The sequence below is a fragment of the Clavelina lepadiformis genome, chromosome 6, assembly GCF_947623445.1.
Source record: "Clavelina lepadiformis chromosome 6, kaClaLepa1.1, whole genome shotgun sequence".
NCBI classification, from domain to species: Eukaryota; Metazoa; Chordata; class Ascidiacea; order Aplousobranchia; family Clavelinidae; genus Clavelina; species Clavelina lepadiformis.
Window position 1 is genome coordinate 13951652 of NC_135245.1, and position 19007 is coordinate 13970658.

At 36.8% G+C, this 19007-nt stretch overlaps 2 protein-coding genes across 3 annotated transcripts; both read right to left on the reverse strand.

Moving 5' to 3' along the window:
- Positions 1–5631: 5631 nt before the first annotated feature.
- Positions 5632–10671, reverse strand: LOC143461657 (monocarboxylate transporter 5-like). 2 transcript variants are annotated; one of them, XM_076959467.1, is made up of 7 exons: positions 10143–10671; positions 9536–9671; positions 8682–8872; positions 8387–8530; positions 7377–8243; positions 6991–7107; positions 5632–6009 (listed from the first exon to the last, which is right to left on the reverse strand). In XM_076959467.1, exons 2-7 carry the CDS (start codon positions 9661–9663, stop codon positions 5801–5803), a joined length of 1656 nt encoding a protein of 551 aa, XP_076815582.1. In that variant the 5' UTR covers positions 9664–9671; positions 10143–10671; the 3' UTR covers positions 5632–5800. The 2 variants fall into 2 exon arrangements, with proteins under 2 accessions (XP_076815582.1, XP_076815581.1); XM_076959466.1 differs by having other exon boundaries at positions 9536–9664; positions 10143–10670.
- A 1801-nt stretch (positions 10672–12472) lies between these two features.
- On the reverse strand, positions 12473–18287 carry LOC143461658 (epiplakin-like). Its single transcript, XM_076959468.1, has 4 exons — positions 17257–18287; positions 16950–17146; positions 16298–16364; positions 12473–15107 (listed from the first exon to the last, which is right to left on the reverse strand). Exons 1-4 carry the CDS (start codon positions 17357–17359, stop codon positions 13960–13962), a joined length of 1515 nt encoding a protein of 504 aa, XP_076815583.1. The 5' UTR covers positions 17360–18287; the 3' UTR covers positions 12473–13959.
- Between the last annotated feature and the right edge of the window lie 720 nt (positions 18288–19007).

Below are 19007 nucleotides of genomic sequence, written 5' to 3' on the forward strand. Positions count from 1 at the left end.
CTAAATTGATTATTGCTTTCCTGTTATTATACTGTTTGTATATGGTAAGGTATACTTGTCACAGATTTAACACTAGAAGGACGGGGCGCCTCAATTGACGCATTTTCAACCTAAGTGCATCTATAACTTTTAAGTGGTGCATCGCAAAACCGTGATATTTCCTGACTTTTCCTACATTAGTGTTAGGTAACTAACCCATGAATATGAAGTTTTTATTTTACCGGTAGAGATAATTAACGTGGTCACTACCTAGAAGGACGGGGTGCGTCAATTGACGCATTGTTACTTCACAGTACAAAAACCAGTCTCGCGATAGAGAGCATTGTTTTCTTTCTGCTGATAATTACAGGTTTATCGAATTAGGTCACAGCTGCCAACACAGAGGTGTGACAAACGTGTCGACAAACTATGCAAGTCAACTTTTCCGCAAAACAGAGTAGTTTCGTCACAAGCGCAGCCTAATTTCGGAATTTTTGAAGTTTATCGAAGCGTAAGTGTAGTAAGAGTTTCTTAGTTAGATAAATTAGATGAATTAGATAAATTCGTCGGCTTGGTGGTTGCTTGTGGCGTGATAGGAGGGCGCAACTTCCCTTTGAAGAGTTTGTGGGGGAGGTCGTGGGGATGTCCGATGTTTTCCCAAACCATGGCAAGAGACAGGTTTCTGGAGCTCATACGATTCCTTCGCTTCGATCTGAAGACGGAAAGGCGTAGGAATCTATTGCATGATAAATTTGCACTCGCTTCACAACTTTGGAACAGTTTTATATCAAACTGCCAAAAAGCATTCATTCCACAGTGGAAGATAACTGTGGATGAGCAACTATTGCCGTGTAAGGCACGCTGCAAGTTCATCCAATATATGGCCAATAAACCAGACAAGTTTGGTCTAAAGTTCTGGCTGGCAGTTGACGTTGAAAACAAATATTTATTCAACGGTTTTCCTTACGTTGGAAAAGATGACGCAAGGAGCCCCCACGTGAGTGTGCCCACCGACGTTGTACTGAAACTCATGGCTCCGCTTTTTCAAGGAGGTTACAACGTCACTTGCGATAATTTTTTCACCTCACTTGACCTGGCATTGCGACTTGCTGAAAAGAAGTGCAGCCTCGTAGGGACAATGCGCCAGAACAGGAGAGAAGTCCCGGAAGAGTGCAAGAAGAAAAAGGAGTTGCGTGAAACAGAAGTGTTTAGGCACGAGTGCTTGTATTTTCAATGCGATTGCTTTTGTTAATTAAAATGCACAAAGTGGACATGCGATAGAAGTAGTTTTTTCGGAGCAACAGCACAGTTTTCTCAACAAAAAACGTTAGATTTGCGCCGTTTTGACCTTTTGCGTCAATTGACACACTCCGTCCTTCTAGGTATACGAAAATTGCCGTCCTTCTAGTGTTAACAGAAATCTTTGGTGAAAGATCTTACCAAAGTGCTACAAAAACAGAGAAAAGAGAACATTTTCAAGCAATTATACATGTTTTTTTCAATCATAATGACATTTATAATGTTACAAACATCGACAATAAAGGATAGTTAACAGGCATTAAAGGAATGAAAATTTGTGCCGCCACAATGCAATCAACAAACATAATCAAATCACCAATAATCGTCATTAGAAATTTCAAAAACTTCAAATAACTTAAAAACTTACTCAAAAAGTAAAAGTGCTTTTCGATGGCAAGCGTTTGTGCATATCGATGAAAGGGAAAGAAGCCTAAAATGAATTGCTATTATATAGAAATTATATGCTAATGCATTTCACTTACACTGTGACGAATAAGCCGTAAAAACTAAAATTTAAATAGGCTAAATTTGTAGAATGTTTTGTGTAAGGGATCATAAATTCTTCAAAATTCTCGATGACCAACATAAGTTACGAACCATTGACCTATAGCCAGGGTTGCCATCGGTCTCAACTCAAAAATAAGGACGACTAGGAAACGAAAGACGAATACCACCTTAAACAGTGCACAACAGGAGAAAGCAACCAATGTTCCTCAAAAAAAACGAGACACTATCTGCATGTTCTTAATTTTGGTATCTCTTTGGTACAAAATGGTATACTAAAGGTGTCAAAATGCCCAAAATACAAACCATTGCCCTAAAAATAAGACGAAAATAAGGACGCGGGTGAAAATAAGGACATTTCTTAGAAAAAGGGACAAACATATTTTCTAAGACACGGACCTTTAAAATAAGGACAAGTCTTAGAAATAAGGACGGTATGGCAACCCTGCCTATAGCCAAGGATATAGCCTACCAGTAATCTATAGCAGCCTGCTGAAAGCCAAAAGGCCTAGCCTACTAACTTATCAGACTATGTTCAGACATGGCCAAGTGATTGTTGTGATGTATAGTTGAGTTAAGTTTAAGCTTTAGAAGTAGTCTCTGGCTGAGCATAAAAAGGCCTGTTTATTTTTACTTACTCTCACCACAATCTGAAAATATACTAATGCGTAATGGCAATGCATTCACAGCCATCAAAATTAGAAAACATTAATGAGAGTGACTATTTCTCCGTAAGTAGGTCACATAGCCTGTTGTTAAAGATAGGGAGTTAGGTTAGGACAGTGGGCGCCAGCACCCCCTGGGGGCCGTTTGCGACCATAAAGTTTATGATGTTACAATGACGATTATCATGATGCTGGCAATTAAATCTGGGCAGTTACAGCAGGACGGCAAAGTGAAGTACAATCGAACAGGGTCACAAAGTGAATTTTAGTCATTTTTTACTTCAAAAATAATACGAAGCAGGAAGATGATGACTGTAGGAGCTCCGTGACAGATAATGAAGTAATTCTTGTTGGCAACGTTGCTTCAGAGAGTGATTCGTGTTTGAACCGCAAATGTTTAATCAGACGGGTGTGTATGCCGTTACAACAAAATCTTTGTTTGACTTGAATGGTGGATGGTGTAATAATGCCTGCTACCTAGTTTTGATTTGATGACAGTCCTGAGTTAGGCTTGTAATTGTTCGATTTATTTGCTTATCGATGTAGTTACAAGAAAAGTGATTACACAGTTTGAAAGAGGAATGTCTTGCCGTGTCAAAATTATTTTACTTGCCGAAATTGGCCCATCATATTGGTCCAACCAAAATAATAAAACGAAATACGGTATGTGTCATCACGCCGGTTAGATCTTAAGCTCCTTAAAAATACCCCAAACTGCATTAACGGCACTTTAGTTAAAAGTTGTTATGTCCTTGTTAATTGTTTTTTCTAGATGGCATGCTGTTTCTATGATTTCTGACTTTCTGCTATAGCCTAGTTGGGTTAATATTTTATTTTCCTAATGGTTAGTTTTTGATTTTCGTTTCCCGACATGACCCACCGGCAATGACGAACAATAAACGATAGTATAGTCATGTAGCCTCTAATCTAGGCTCTAAGTCTACACATAACCTATGCTCCAACCCTACAGCTGTAGGCCCAGTTCCTGGCCGACCACAGGCAAATTAAGAATTGGGTAATACCCTGACTTTGATTCATACTCAAAAAATTATTTTCACACGCATCTAGAATGTAATATAAACTTTATACAAATTTAATAAATCAAATAGAGTAGGAAAATATTTGAGCGTTATGAAAATAACAGGTTACCAAGTAACCATTTAAACACTCCACTATGATTAATGAAAGTTGCTGGTTATTATCAATCATTTTATTTTTCGTCAAAAAGCGCGTTAGAGACGAAAAATCAAGCCAGTTGCTACTAACACGCGCCAATGAATGGGAAAAAGTGACAAAGCCGAAAAGGCTTAAAACGTGCTCAAAAATAATTAAAGTAACAATATGCCTATCCGGGTTACGTCACATAGTCAAGTCACGCTGATAACAACTGGCATGACCAATAAACCCATTATGTTGTTGTAGGCTGTAGCAAGTTTATTTAACGAGTTTTCGTAAATTGTAGAACTTTGTGATTACTAATTGCAAGATACTGTACGTTTTCTAGCATCGCTATAAACCCCTATATTGCAGTTTTAGTTTACTTACAAAGCTGATGTTGTCTGAACCGTGTTAACCAGATTTTAAAATAGTAAAATATAAAACAGGGTATAATTTGGCACTCCAAAGGTTAACGTTTTATTTTTCGACACTAGCTGTCGCAAGCATAAGCTTGCTTCTTCAGGTGTGCTGCGAAATGGCAAAAAATATTTCAAAATTGTTAGGTAAAGGTCAGCTTGGAAACAACAATCGCAATTGTGACGAAATATCTACATGGATCGAAGCAATCACAAAATACTTAATGACGTAACAAAATAAAATAAAATCAATTGGTAAATGAAAGGAAAACGGGAATAAAGCCGTATTATTATTATTAGCCATATTATCGTCATGACGTTCTCTCCACAACTGAGACCCATAAAGCGTATAGTTAAAGATCTACAGGGCATGCTCAATGTTGATCCTACACTCAATGCTATCTTTCCGAACCAACCTCCAATTAATAGCTTGCCGACAACCTCCCAACCTCAGAAATCTCCTGACGTCGAGCAAATTACCCGACACATCTAAAGAAGTGGGGACATTTCCCTGTCAACTGAGTCCTTACATCTACACAACTGACCGAGTAGTGGGCCAAAATGGATTTACGCATCGCATCAATGGAAGATTTCAATGCAACGACACTAACGTCATCTATGCCAACTGCTGTCAACGCTGCCCCAAGGCAGTTTACGTGGGATCGAGAAACAGGATCAACCTTGAGGAAACAATTCACAGATCACAGAAGTGATATCCGTCATGAACATAACTATAAACCAGTAGCTGAACATCTCCACTCACCGGGCCATAACATGAACGACTTACGCATCACCGTATTACGAAAATTAATTTATAATAACCGCCTTGATCGCAGAATTGAGGAACAGTGCACCATTCACTTCTTTAATTGCGTTAATGACGGCCTTAATAGAGATGCTGGTTCTATGGGACTTTATAAATAAATATTCAATATTTGACGTTAATACGGCTTTATTCTAGTGATTGCAATGTGGGGACAAATTTTAAAACCCGGGTTTCGGGTATGCGACAACAAATAACCGGGTTAACCCGTTTTTTTTTCGGGTTTCGAATTAAAGCAATTTTTTTCTCTCAATAATGGACTCGATATGTACTATGAAAGACCTTGTGGTTTATTAACGAAATGTTTATTCAGTTTGTTTCACACGCAAGGAGAAAACAAACATTAATTGCGTGTACTGTATGAGCAAAATGCCAGCGAGCGTCTGTGACGTAAGTGCAAAGTGAAAGTGCCAGTCAACAGGCACAGAAGCGCCAAAGTTTTTTCTTTCGCAATAATCGTATTGCGATGAATATATTATGACGAAGCAGTAAGCAAATAATGAACAGTACGAATAGCATTCAACCGAGCCAAATCGCACATTAAAACATTTTATAGTCTTTTTCTAATAAACCCTTGTTTCCATGTTTTTATAACCCGGGTTTCGGGTTGTAAAAAATGCAAAAAACGGGTTTCGGGTTCGGGTAAACCCGGGTTGCAAACACTACTTCATTCCCGTTTTTCTTTCATTTACCAATTTATTTCGTATGAGTTGTAGCACATAACACTTACCGTAAGCATTGCTCATCATTAAGCTGGAGCTCATAGAATTAGAAATCCAATCAAAGATGACAATGAATGATTTGTATGGACGAATTACAGAAAAAAAATTAAGAGCAGTTTGTATAGACAAGTATTTGACAAACTTCAACAGTGAGTTGCTAAACATTTTATAAAAACACAATCACCAACAAGTACAAGTAATAAAAAATTCAATTCTGCTCATGGTAAGCCAAAGTCAAGCCATTTCATGCATTTCTTGCATCAAAATTTCTTGAACCACGCCGTTGGTTTTTTTAGTTTTTGTATTGTCATTATCTTCTTCCTTCTTACGCATGTAGGCATTGGCCGGGATTTCAAGCCAAAGCAACAGGGATGAGACAATAAAACACACTAAGGCCAATACAAAACTTGACGTATAGGATTTGGTTGCATCATATAGCGCACCTGCATGATATAAATTTATCGTATTTTTGCAAATACACAGAAAAAAGTAACCTACACGGTAAACGATCGCTGTTAGTAGACCTACGTGTCATTAACTACCAGTTCTTAAACCTACACGTTATGTAAAAAGTGATGGGCCTCCCCATACAAGCAAACACTAAACAGAGTGACTATTTCACAGAGGTGAGCAGTAGCTAGTAGATACTTTGAAAGTACAGTCGGTACCGGTACTTGGCAGAAAATGTACCGACGGTTATGGTATTCGGTACTATTTGAAAAAAGTAGGTCGTTCGGTATTTCAAAAAAGCAGTTCCTCGGTATTCGGTCCCGGTAGTTTTTGTACAGCGGATCCTGTTGCAAGTACAATTATTACCGATATTATGACCCCGATAAAGGTTACTTCAGATCAAAATATATGTAAACTCGCTCTTTTTGACTTTATTAGACATTTTTAGATTAAAAAAACAAAAAAACAAAAAGGGCTAAAATTGGCAATAAATTTTAATTAAAATGAAGTTTTAAAAACATACTTCTCAAAACCTTGAAGTAATCATTTTAGAAGTAACGATTACCGGGACCAACTTATATTTCTTGAAAAAAGTAATTCGGTACTTTAAGAAAAAAGTTCCGCTGGACTGCCCACCTCTGCTATTTCACCGTAATAGGTCATGCAGCCCATATTTAAAAATAGGCGATTAAGTTAGAATGGGTCGATTTCAGCTATTTGTGGTTTAGTTGAAGATAGATTTTGATTAGAAAGAAGATATAGGATAGGTTTCACTTACTATTTAAAACATTTCAGTTAGGTTAACAAAAAAAACCATGAAAAATAGCTTTAAACATACAATTTTTTCCAGGGAAATAGTTAACGGATAACGGAATACTTCATATAAAGTAGGTCTACTGATAAAACAACTTTAGAGCTGTAAGGGATTTAAGTAAAATCTGTAGCACTTTTCATGAAAACTACGTTGTATTTACCCGCAACTGGTGGCCCGATAAGTTGACCACATAAGCCGCTGAAAAACAAACAGAATCCATAAGCACTTCGAAGCTGACGAATTCCCAGAGTGTCAACAGTGACAGGTAAGATGTTTCCTGCAAATGATTGGCTTAGTACGAGCTACCGCAGCCTATATAATGTCTATTTCAACAAAGGTATGTTTCCGCAAAAAACTGTTAAAAGATTCGTTATGATCACGAAAAAATTAGTTTCTTAATGGTGCAGGCTTAACCAACGAGCGAAATGGGTGATTTATCAGGTATAAAGTTTAAAAATCAACAACTGAAATTTAAATATCGGCATCAAATCTTTCCGCTAAGAATATGAGTTATTTTTACTTGATAGTTCAATTAAGTTGGCCTACCTTGCCAGCTCCCAGAGCCACATCCAAATGCTACGCAGTAGATCATCATCGTTTCAAAAGAATTAGCAAATAAACCACAAGCGGTAGCAATGGCCATTACAGTAATATAAATTTTATGCAGATGTATTCTTCTGATATAGCCTTTATCGGCAAGAGCTCCAGAAGAAAGTTGGGCTATCACTTCTGATAGCCCTATAAGCGAAAGTAGCATAGCGGCTTTATATTGTCCAATATCCATAAGTTTTGCACGAGCCACGAGGTGCACCAAAGTTATTGAGTAACCAAACTGAGTTAGAACCAAATTTGCTGTTATTACGGCCCACAGGGGATTTTTAAGTAACGAAAAGTCCAGTGTTCTTTTCTTCTTAGGTTCGTAAACTGGTTCGATGCGAGGAAAGTGGTCAACGATGAGCGACTCCGTTACACCGTATTCCTGAACCCTCTTCTCCACTTCCTTCTGAAGGGCTTTCACTCTTTCCTTGCCTGATATGGCGCGTCGTGCAACAATATTTGTGGGCTTAAATCCATTCTGTGACCCTGGTTCCGGATTTGGTTGATCATTCGGATGTGGATTTACACTTTGTCGATGCATCTCTAAAGTTTTACTTGAGTTGAACTGTAGCTCTTCTTTTAAACGCAGCGGTCGAAAAAGTAGAGCACATGCAATCAAGTGCAATTCTAATCCCGCTATGACAAACAGACAACCTTGCCAACCATAACTGTCCACTAAAAGCTGCAAAATGGGCGCTAAAAAGAAGGTTGCTCCACCGCCAGATCTCGATAACCCATTAGCTAACGAACGACGTTTTTTAAAATATCTGCCGATCATTGTCAGAGCAGGTAAAGACGCCAAAGCAAATCCCAAACCTGGAGTGAAACATACAATACATTAAACTGTTATCGCTGTATACGGTATAAATGGTACATCTATGCATGTAGGCTATATTAAAATAATAAATAAATGGTGTATAGGTACGGTATGGCGTACCGAATGCTTAAAAAGTATATACCTGTCATACAACCCAGGGATCCATAAAGGAAATATGGAGAAGTGGCAAACATGCTGAGAATCAAACCGATCACGACTAAAACACCCCCGCAAGCCACAACCTTTTGCTCACCAAACTTATTACTCAAAGCAGCAGCTAAAGGAGCTATGACAGAAAACATACATGGTTCTGTTATATAACTTGTTTAAGACAACGTTTTCCAATCCTAAACTATTGTTTATTTAAAGCAACCGTAATTTTTGATTAAAATAAAACGGTTAAAAACATTATAAGCAATTATTCTTGCAATTCTTGCCTGCAGTTGCTCTCATCGATAGCGAAATTGAATTAATCCAAGAAATTGCCGCTGCGTTTTCTTCAAAGTAAGATCGAAAAGCAGGGAATAGAACCCCAAAAGATTTCAACATGCCTATGACCAGGACATTGTCAAGCCACACACCAGCGACTATTATCCAACCCCATCCGCCATCAGGTGGCTCCACATATCTGTAAATAATACAAAATTATCTGTTAGGATGGAAAAACAAAGTAAACTTGCTTCACCCTGTTTAGTGAAGTATTGATAGTTGCAATTACTGAAGGCGTGAACTAACTTGCTAAACGAAAAAGTAAATATTTACTTACTTTAATATTAAACAGAATTTCAGTACGCATACAATTAATGGCAAAAGTCAATTGCTATATATAGCATAGTCTTGTGCTACGGTGCGCAAATGTGTTGTTTGTATCTTTGTACTCAAGTTAATTATTTGCCAAGCACTGCGCTTGCCTTCGAGGTCATGTATGTTGAGAAAATTTGGTAAACAGGAAGTTGTTATGCATTTAACAGCTGGACGTACAGTAAGTATCAGTAGTCAACCAAATGCATTTGTAAAAAATTTTAAACCGTGTTTCGTTTCAGCAGTGCAAAATTTGTTTTTGCCTTCTATTGGCTACACTGTCCGTTTCTTTCACCCGTTTGCTTCAGTTTCGTTAATGGCTCGTTTTGACGCAATAAAAGCAATAAAGTTTCAGATTCTTTTGTTGCATTTACGACCCGGCAGATTCAAGTGACCAAACGGGACATGCCAAAGCATTACTTACGGAAAAGGCCAAGAAACTGGGCGATTGTCTGATTCTAGCTCAAGCTCAAAACAAAAACTCACTAACTTTTTGCTGTTTACGATCACGGGGTGATTGTTGTGTAAGGATCCTCTTCGAGTAATGTTCGATGTCGATAACCCCGCTTTTTCAGAGTCATTTGAAGAAGTTTCATTTGCTTCGTTGTTATTTGACATTCTGATCATTTCGTATGTGGTGGCAATATGCAAGAAAATAAACAGCATAATTGTTGTTAGCCATATTTAGTTAGTTGTCATGAAATAGATAAAAGAAATATTTTGTTATGTATAATTATGTGACATATTTGATACGTGTGGCACACTTTTGCTTATGAGGTGCAAATCTATTTAATTAAATTCTATGCCAAATTTAGTGTGGTATGTGATATCAGAATCTTTATCCTCGGACAGTTTGCACAACTTTAACTACGCGATGATTTTTCGCCACTCGAGCACCGAGCTTGTTTGTGGGCATTTGCCAACAAATGCATTTTTATTTGGTACCCATTGCAGTCATTTGTTAACAAGATACATAACCTAAATTACAGTATTAGAAATAACAACCAAGTATTGTGTACACCGTTGGATGCGCAAATAATATTATTTTTAATGCAACAATAAGCAGCAACTGTACAGAGCAATCAAATCACTATTACCCGTTGCCGTATCCTGCGCTTAAGTGTTTATCAGAACTGTCCCACCACAGCGTGATATAACTTGTCCAATTAAAGCGAGCTATGCGCTCCACTGGTAACAAAACACCTCACGGACGTTTCTTCATGAACGGTGCAGCAATGTCTTGAGCGGCAATCAAAACATTCTTCGCAGCAAGTTTTTCAGACTTCAAAACAAGCAATTGACCTACCGTGTATTGGGATGGCGTCAAAAGACGATAAACTATTGTATAATGTTTGCAAGGATTGTTTTCATCATTCGACTTAGCATGTGTTTAAAGATATAAGTTATTTTGCCAACATAATATGCAAAGTTATTTCTAAGCTGTCTGTTTCGTTGAAGTCGTGGCAACCACATCGCTGTTAACAAATGATTGATTTCACCAAACGTGCTAATGCAACAACAATTCTGATGTCACCTAGTCCTGCTTACAGCTTAATAGCATAATTTTCTAGTATTAATGGCATGCTAACTAAAGCACTCAACTTACCTTCGCTTAGCTTTATCTAACTTTTTCGCAAATAAGCAACTGAAACTCTATTAGCGCAGTACGGAAGACTAAGACTCTGACACTTATTATTGCCATTTTATGTTAATTATAAACTAGGGGCGTGTCGGGTAGGTTTTTCTTTTCAAAGTCAGCATAATTTCGTACAGTTGCCCTGACCTTTGCACTGTAGCAAGCTTTGCACAGGTTTTGGACCAACACGTTGTATAGATTTATAGACCTATTGTTATAGGAGGCTATTGGCTCATCAAGGAATCAATCCCAACCTTATTCTTTACCGAAAAGAATGAGGAAGTCATCAAAGCTCTGAAATTGCCGAAAAGGCAGGTTAACAACACAATCCAGTCCCAGCTTATACAACACAACGCAAAATATCAAGTTGCAAACTTAACATAATGTTGCTATCACACCGAACTTACATAATAACATTTCCGGTGTTAATAATTTTATAACTTATTGCCCGTCAATAAAAGTACCTACACATTGCGAGATGCAACATTTATCAATAAAATTAAAATAGCTTGGCAAGATACCGGTTAACTTTTCTGGTAGGCTATATTTAAGCTTATATGTTACGACCGCATACGCGATACATCTTGCACGAACCTAAACCTGAAGTCCCCATTCGGATTTGGACGTAATGGAGTGGACGAAAAATTAATAATTGATTAATAGAATTGTTGCTAACTCTGCAATTCTGGGAAAACATGGTCCATTGTGTAGGTTACCAACAGCATAATTGCGCAAGTTGATGACGCGAGCGGCCATACAATAGTGAGATTACGTAATAACGGAAACTTCGTGTTATCGTTTGTGGTTTCTTTACATGCTCTATTAACGTTTAACGAGGGACAACTCGCAAGCAAGCTATTTTATTTAATGATTTATAAATACAGGCGCTAACAGTATTAAGAACGTTACGAAAACTATTTCAAAAATGACTGTGACTATTTCAGCGAAAAAATCGTATGTATTTTCCCGTTTCAGTATTACCTTCAATTCCAACTTCCTCAACTCAAAAGTTATCAAAACACTTATCCAAACCAAAACCATGCAAATTTTTTATTGTAACCTTTAGTTACTAAAAGTAACTAACCGTAAAGTAACTAAGTACTGTGAACTCTAACCCACACATGTAGCTAACTGCAAAACTCCAGGTTTCTAACAATACTTCTTATTCCCTTCAAAACAGGCTACGATGTACATAAGGACTACATATACGAATATATATACTCGAATGAGCCTACAGCAACGCTAACCGCCTTTAATTATATATTTAAAAATGTAATGAGGTCAATGAAAACTTCCGTTTTGATCAGAATAAAAATACTGGTATCATTCTGTGTCTTTCTCAACACAAAAACAATACGCAGGATTGTGTAAACAGTAATAGCCGTCCACCATACAGATGCAAGCGTGCACAATCAGGTCCTAGCTCAGCAGCAAATTCGTCAACAAGATCAGCTGATATTTGTGACTTGCTCGTATGACCTCAGGAAATTTATGGTCTGGCCTTGCAAAGAAATGCCGCAACTTTAAGAAAAGCGACAAGAAACGTTTAAGACGTAAACAACGTGCAACCATTAAAGCCTGACACAGTGACTCATTGTGTTACCAAATGTTCGATATAATTACCATTTACAGGATCAGTACGATACATATATAACTAATTCTTTTCACCTTTGGAAAATTTTGCTGCATATACAAACGGCTAAGCAGCTTTCAAAGCGTGCCATAGCACCATAAAAGCCTATACGCTACCTTGGATAAACCCAGCATTACAAATACTCATTGAAGAACTGATCGTATTTAATGGTATACCTATACCATATACAGCATTTTATTCTTCAAGTAGAGTGCGCAACACAAAAGCATAACAGAAACAAAAAGTATTGGCAAAAATTTGTCAAAATCGGTATACAGTACTAAATAAAATTTATTCACAACAATTATTATACTGTATTAAAATAACCACGTGAAATCACTGAAGTTTAGACTGTGTGTAGGACAAGTTCTACCTAAACCCTTCAGGCGGAATAGTAAGTCATATAGTACTAACAATTTTTTCATTTTACTCAACTCGCTACGAAACAGCAAGGTATCTTTCACTTTCATCTCTCGCTTCACTCTGGTGTTTCAGAATGCAACAGTCGTAGATAGTAAAAACCTGATTTGCCCAACAAGACACTACAAAACTTATATGTTTTCTTTGCATGAATGAGAGTTGTTCTCGCTCCCCATGCCCAGCAAGTTTTCCGTATCTGTCTAAATGCACAATAGTATAATATTTTTGGATGCAGTGTTTGGCTGTTATCAAAAAACAACGCATGTTACATGACCAAGCGCATTTACTTATAAATTTATTCACAACTGCAATGCATTTCCGACTATTATGTGACTATGCGTATACACGCGTCAACTATACGCAGGGTTGCCATCGGTATCGACTCAAAAATAAGCACGACTAGGAAACGAAAGAAGAATACTACCTTAAACAGTGCACAACAAGGCATTCAATGTTCCTGAAAAAACGAGACACTATTTGCATGTTCTTAATTTTGGTATGTCTTTGGTACAAAATGGCATACTAAAGGGGTCAAAATGCCCAAAAGTAGGTACCTCTTCCCTAAAAATAAGACAAAAATAAGCACGCAAGTGAAAATAAGCACGTTTCTTAGAAATAAGCACGTTGGTATTTTCTAAAACATTGTACTTGAAAATAAGCACGGAATGGTAACCCTGACTATACGCCTATACGATCAGCTTATCTGGTTACATGCATGGAGGTATAGTCAACCTCATAGATAGTTACTATTAGATTTCTCTTTCTTTGATGTATTGACATTTGATTATAAATTTTGATATAAAATCCCTATACACTCAGTAATTATACAAAAGAATGTAAATAAGATGGTGGATTTTCTTGTACAAATGTAATATGAAAGCAAAATCTTTTGAATGAGGGTATAGTGACATAAAACGCAAAAGTGCTGTTAAAATAGGACAAATAAACATATGATAACGTTAGTTTAAAAACATAAGTAGTTGGAAATGCCCATATAATAGAAAGCAAAACAAGTCACAAAAATACTGTTGGAAGAGCTCACATTCATCTATTTCTAATCCGAATAAAATGTAATGTTAGTGATTTATTTTTGAGAAAACGTTCCATTTATCTTGGTAGGAAGTAAACGTATGTCAGGTGAGGTTATGATGAAATAAAATGAAAACCTGCACAATCCGGCTGAAACTTTTCCTCGTTCTAAGTGTCAGCAACTTTTACCAATAAATTATGGAACTGCTGCCAATGCTGCTGGGATACTTTCCCTACTGCTTGCTCGTGAAGACGCAAGACTCGAACGACCGGAGTAACCGGCGTAACTGTATCGTTTTCGTCCGATCTTTTCTAATGGATACAAACGCATTCCTGTGTCGTCGTCAACCATACTGCGACGCATCAGTTCCAGATAGGTTACGTTTTCTTCCGTGTTGGGGTCGAAAAATGTCTTCAGATCGTCTTTCTTGGATGCGTCGGGTATGTCTTCACACACGGCTTTTAGCTTTTCAGCCAAACGCTCATCAACCAAGCCTTGTTCAAGCGCGACATCAAGCGGAAGTTTTATATTTTTTTTGTGATCTATGATTCCCCCGGTGGCTACTTGAGCTTCTAAGAGTCGTATTCCATGGGATTCTATTACCAGACCTCGCTCCATAGCTTGCCCCAGAGATAAGGTCTTATCCGATATCCTTGTTTTGTATCCAACAACCGCTCGTTCAGCTCGCGAAACTACTGTTTCGTAAACTTTGTCTAGAAGGCCAAGTTGAAAAGCTTCAGACACCGACATCTTTCTCCCGGTTACAGGATCAATTATGTTGCCGGTAGCAGCTTGAGCTTCAAGTAGACTTATGGCTGTTCCACGCCTCAATATTCCATCTTTGGCTGATCGAAAAATTGATTTTTTCTCTCCAGTCTCAGAAAGCAATATTCCCGCCACAGGACTGTCTCCGTATAGATATGGTTTCAGAGATTCTGGTATGTTGTGTTCTTCAACGCCATCACTCGATGTACTTAAAATGGATCTCAATTCTTCCGTAGTTGCTTTATCTATAAGTTTCATTTCAACCAAGGTTTGTAACCTCACATCCTGTCTCCAACCATTTTTAAGAATCATGTCACCGAAATCCATCGAAGTTAAATCGGATTCTCTTTTGGATTGTATATTGTGTGTCTCAGAAGCGTTCTTGTCGTTATCACTGTCACTGATGTTATTATCATTTGACGGATATTGATTATGGTTTTCAGGCATCACGTCGATATTGAAGTTACCACAAGATTTTTCTGAAATTTTAGTAACAGTTTGACTAACGTCGTCTGCATTTGCAAACTGATTCAGTGATGAATGACTAATTTGTTGTTCTGCTTCTTCTTCTTGGATAACTGTAATAGCCAATTCAAAAATAAATAAAGTGATAACATTTGGAAATATAGCACAATGTAGCCAAAACAAAACGGAGCTAATATATAGCAAATTGTATAAAATCCAACAAACCTTTACCAAAAAATGAGTAAAAAGTTAGTTTGTTGGGTAATTTTATTTCAAAATTTGGATTATTGAAATCGTCAATCCAATTAAAATAATCAAATAATTTTAACAATCACGTAATCTAATGCAGGTAATTTTTTTTCTTTATTTATAAAAGGCTAAAACGTTACGGATAACGTATATATATCTTTTCACAAAGATTATTATATATATATGCATATACCAAACCTTTCGCTTTTATACAAATAATTTTAATTGGAACAAGTCATCACACGTATCCCATTTAAACGTTTTACCCCGTCATCGATTCCCAGCGATCATTGCTTTGATAGTTCGTTATCATTATATAGACTCGCATTTGATATGGTTTAATTCGTTTTGCTATTTGTATCAGTATCTTTTATTTCAATGCCAGGTGCGCTTTGGAGTGTTAAAGTATCCGGACAAAGCACTGTTATCTAAAGGCCTAAATATATTGCAGATTTGCTCTTAAAACGTAAATTTGAAATTTTTAAACTGTGAAATTCTGAATTTTGTACTTCTGTTATATGAGTCATGTTCTGTTGTCTTTGTACTATACAAAGAAAATAAGAATCTAATTTCGCGCATTGCAACCAAATACATATGAGTTTCGTTTTTCCAAACAAATAGTTACATTTGTTGGATAATACTGTATATCTGTACTGTATATACTTCTGTGTACTGTATATCCTTCATAGTCAGATAAAGTACCGCAAGGCACCTATAATGAGCATGAACAAAAACAACTACAAACACAGATTTAATTCAATAAAACAATCGGTTCCAAAAATCATTGAGAATGTTGGCTATTATATACATAGACCTAAAATATTTATAATTTTGAAAACGTTTACCCACCACCTTTTCATGTTGGGTAAAAAAAGCAAGAATGAAAACTCAAACTCTCCGGCTCATAAAGTGAATGAGTGTTGTTTGTTAATAACCTTATGTAGCAGGTTGCAACATTTAGCAAAGCAAAGTTGTCATGTAGCCTACACCACGTTTTCGCCAGTAAACAATGTAATGTTCCTACTGTATAATAGTATAACATAAAATAGCTTACCCATTTTTTCTGATGTATTTGTATTTTGGCATTCATTTTCAATGCGACAGTCTACGCCAGTGGAGACCTTAAAGAAATAGTATAGAAAAATAAAAAGACGTTGGCCGAAAGTGATAATACGTGTAGGCCTGACAAGTTCAGCAATTTGAAAACTATATGGCAAAAAGATATTTTTGTTGAAATCAAAGAAGCCTTATCAGATTGATTTCCATCCCATGTTGTATAGGAGCGTCAATCTTTCAAAACTGATCATGTCTAAAAAGATAAACATGACCACAAATAGACCAATATAACTATATGAAAGCGTGTTTTACATATTTGACAGAGAGTATCAATTACATGATTGTCTCTACAGTGGAATTAAACCGGAAGAGAACATGAAAATTGCCCCTTGAAAAATGTTGAAGCTGCTAGTTTATGAGCCATATGCCCCGGGCGGTAAAGTGCAAACAATAAATGTTTTCAAAAATGTTCAAAGCTTTTTTGTTTGTTTTTACAATCGTGCTGTAAGTCGGAGATTCTGAACTATATTAAACCTTTTTTTAACAGATTTTTAAAGTAAACAAAATCGTTATTTTTATACACGCGTGAACATTTAATAGTCAACATCAAACTTCTATAAAAGTTTGTGTAATTTAATCAGCGGTTTAACCTGGTTTTGCCCCGAGGAGTCTTCTCTACCTCTCTGCTTATCTGCATCATCTACATCATATTCCTTTACTGCTGCCTTGGTTTCATCATTATTAGCTTCGTTCTGGTAAGCTGGGTTGTTGAATCCATTCTCTTTTTTGTTGTCATCGATTGCGATTACTTCAACCCTTTCTTGTTTCTTTTCTTCATCCGGTTTTTCTAATACAAAACTGCTTTAGAAACATTAGTCGGTTATGATAAAAAGTTCCCTTCAAAACAATAACAACCAAACCAAATCCGCAAAAACGTATCAATAGATTACGACTTACTATTCTTTTTAAAAATTCTCTTGCAAGATGCGCAAGATGCAAGCAAGGATATCATGCAAGTTAGCATTGCTGCCGAAAAAAGGAAAGTTGACATAAATTCCATGTTTTAAAAGTTATTATTGAAATGTTGGTCATCGAAGATAACACTTCCTAAATCATATTACCATTCAACCTGTCAGAAGAATTTGATTGTTCCATTAAGTAAATAATTACAAAAAAATAAACAATTCTAATTGCATTTTTCACCACAAAACAAAAAGCAAAAGTGAAGTGCAGAAGAACTGGCGCTCATAAGGAAAGAATTTGGAGTGATCTAAACTGTAGTTTACTGTACAGAAAACCAAAAGAGAGAATCATAACAATCATAACAGAACAGAGAACAGAGAATCATAACAATCTAGTCGGGTTATACTTAAAGAATCACTAACAAACATATCTGACTATTTTCAAAGCGACATTTCAGTCATGATTTTTTTTGTAATTGTTCACACCAGAAGTATAACTAGGTAATTGGGAAAATCCTCCAGTAAACAACTAACATAAAAAAGAACATAAACCCTATCCCACTAAAAGACTAAAACGGCTTTTTTGCTCCTGTGAATGAGTGGCATACCCACCATGGCCAAACATGGCAACCAGCGTGAGTTTCCTGAGGGTGAACCCTCCACGTGAAGGTGGTGAAACGCACCATGATTAGAACTCAATGGGTACCGGCCACCGGGGTATGCAATATCATTTCTGTTATCTTTCTACGCAAACAATAACAATTCTATGATACTTTCGCCACTTCTTTACAATCGTTTTTTCCTTTCCAACTGCTGCAGTTTTAAACCTTGCTTCATATAGTTGCTCTCTATTATTACGCTGATAATTGAATTAATATTTGTACATGTCGACAGAAACCTCTGATTAATAAATACGTTTTCCACTGTCTTATCTTTGTGTTCGTTCTGCGCCTAATATCAAGATACATTAAGCAATAAATTTTTGTAATCTTCTATAAAGCTTGATATTAATCCTCCAAACAACTTATCGCGGTATACACCTCCGACAATCAGTGACCAAGCGAACTGCTTTTTAACTGAATTGCGGGCAAACCCATTCTACTAGTAAATCGCGCTAAGAAGCTCCACGTCCAAACTGCGAAAAAGGCCAATAATAAACGCGACATTATTCGACGTTTTTAGCTAGAGGCAATTACTTTCGCATTACAATTTCAGCACTACACTATGTATTACTCACTCATAGAAAAAAAACGTTGCTTTCATCTGCCGCTCTACTTAATTAAGTGGTTGACTTTTCAAAAATCACAAGTGTCGCTTTGTAATCTTCAGAATATTCGGCATTCATAGCACATATGAAATAAAAACGTAATTTCTTTTGCAAAAGTTTTCTACTAAGAATACATCGCTGTTTTGTTTTTCATTGAAAGCTTATCGTGATTTTGTGACCTCCATCTAACCTTCTAGTTTATAATCTCACCGTCGTTTGTTTTCAAGTACAACTTTAGAGGGATTTCCTTAGTTTATTGAGTATTTTCCCGCTACCTATAGCTCTAGGACAAACAAACTTGCGTTCTGCTTAAACTTATTCGGTAATTAGCGGTTCAATAGTTTTTGTGAATCTTGCATTATCTACCTTGTAGGCTATATTACGATGACTAAAAATACGGAAAATCTTGCAAACGTAAACAGCACGTGCGAAAGTTTCAAAGCACTCAAAGGTTTTGTAGTTGGCCGAGATTGACCAGG

Coding starts and splice junctions, on each gene's coding strand:
- LOC143461658 (XM_076959468.1), bottom strand. CDS start 17,359: ATGGAATTTATGTCAACTTTCCTTTTTTCGGCAGCAATGCTAACTTGC. Junction 16,365..16,949: donor ACTCCTCGGGGCAAAACCAG/GTTAAACCGCTG, acceptor TATTTCTTTAAG/GTCTCCACTGGCGTAGACTG. Junction 15,108..16,297: donor AAATACATCAGAAAAAATGG/GTAAGCTATTTT, acceptor TGGCTATTACAG/TTATCCAAGAAGAAGAAGCA.
- LOC143461657 (XM_076959467.1), bottom strand. CDS start 9,663: ATGTCAAATAACAACGAAGCAAATGAAACTTCTTCAAATGACTCTGAA. Junction 8,873..9,535: donor GTGATCGTAAACAGCAAAAA/GTTAGTGAGTTT, acceptor TATTATTTACAG/ATATGTGGAGCCACCTGATG. Junction 8,244..8,386: donor ATCCCTGGGTTGTATGACAG/GTATATACTTTT, acceptor GTTTCACTCCAG/GTTTGGGATTTGCTTTGGCG.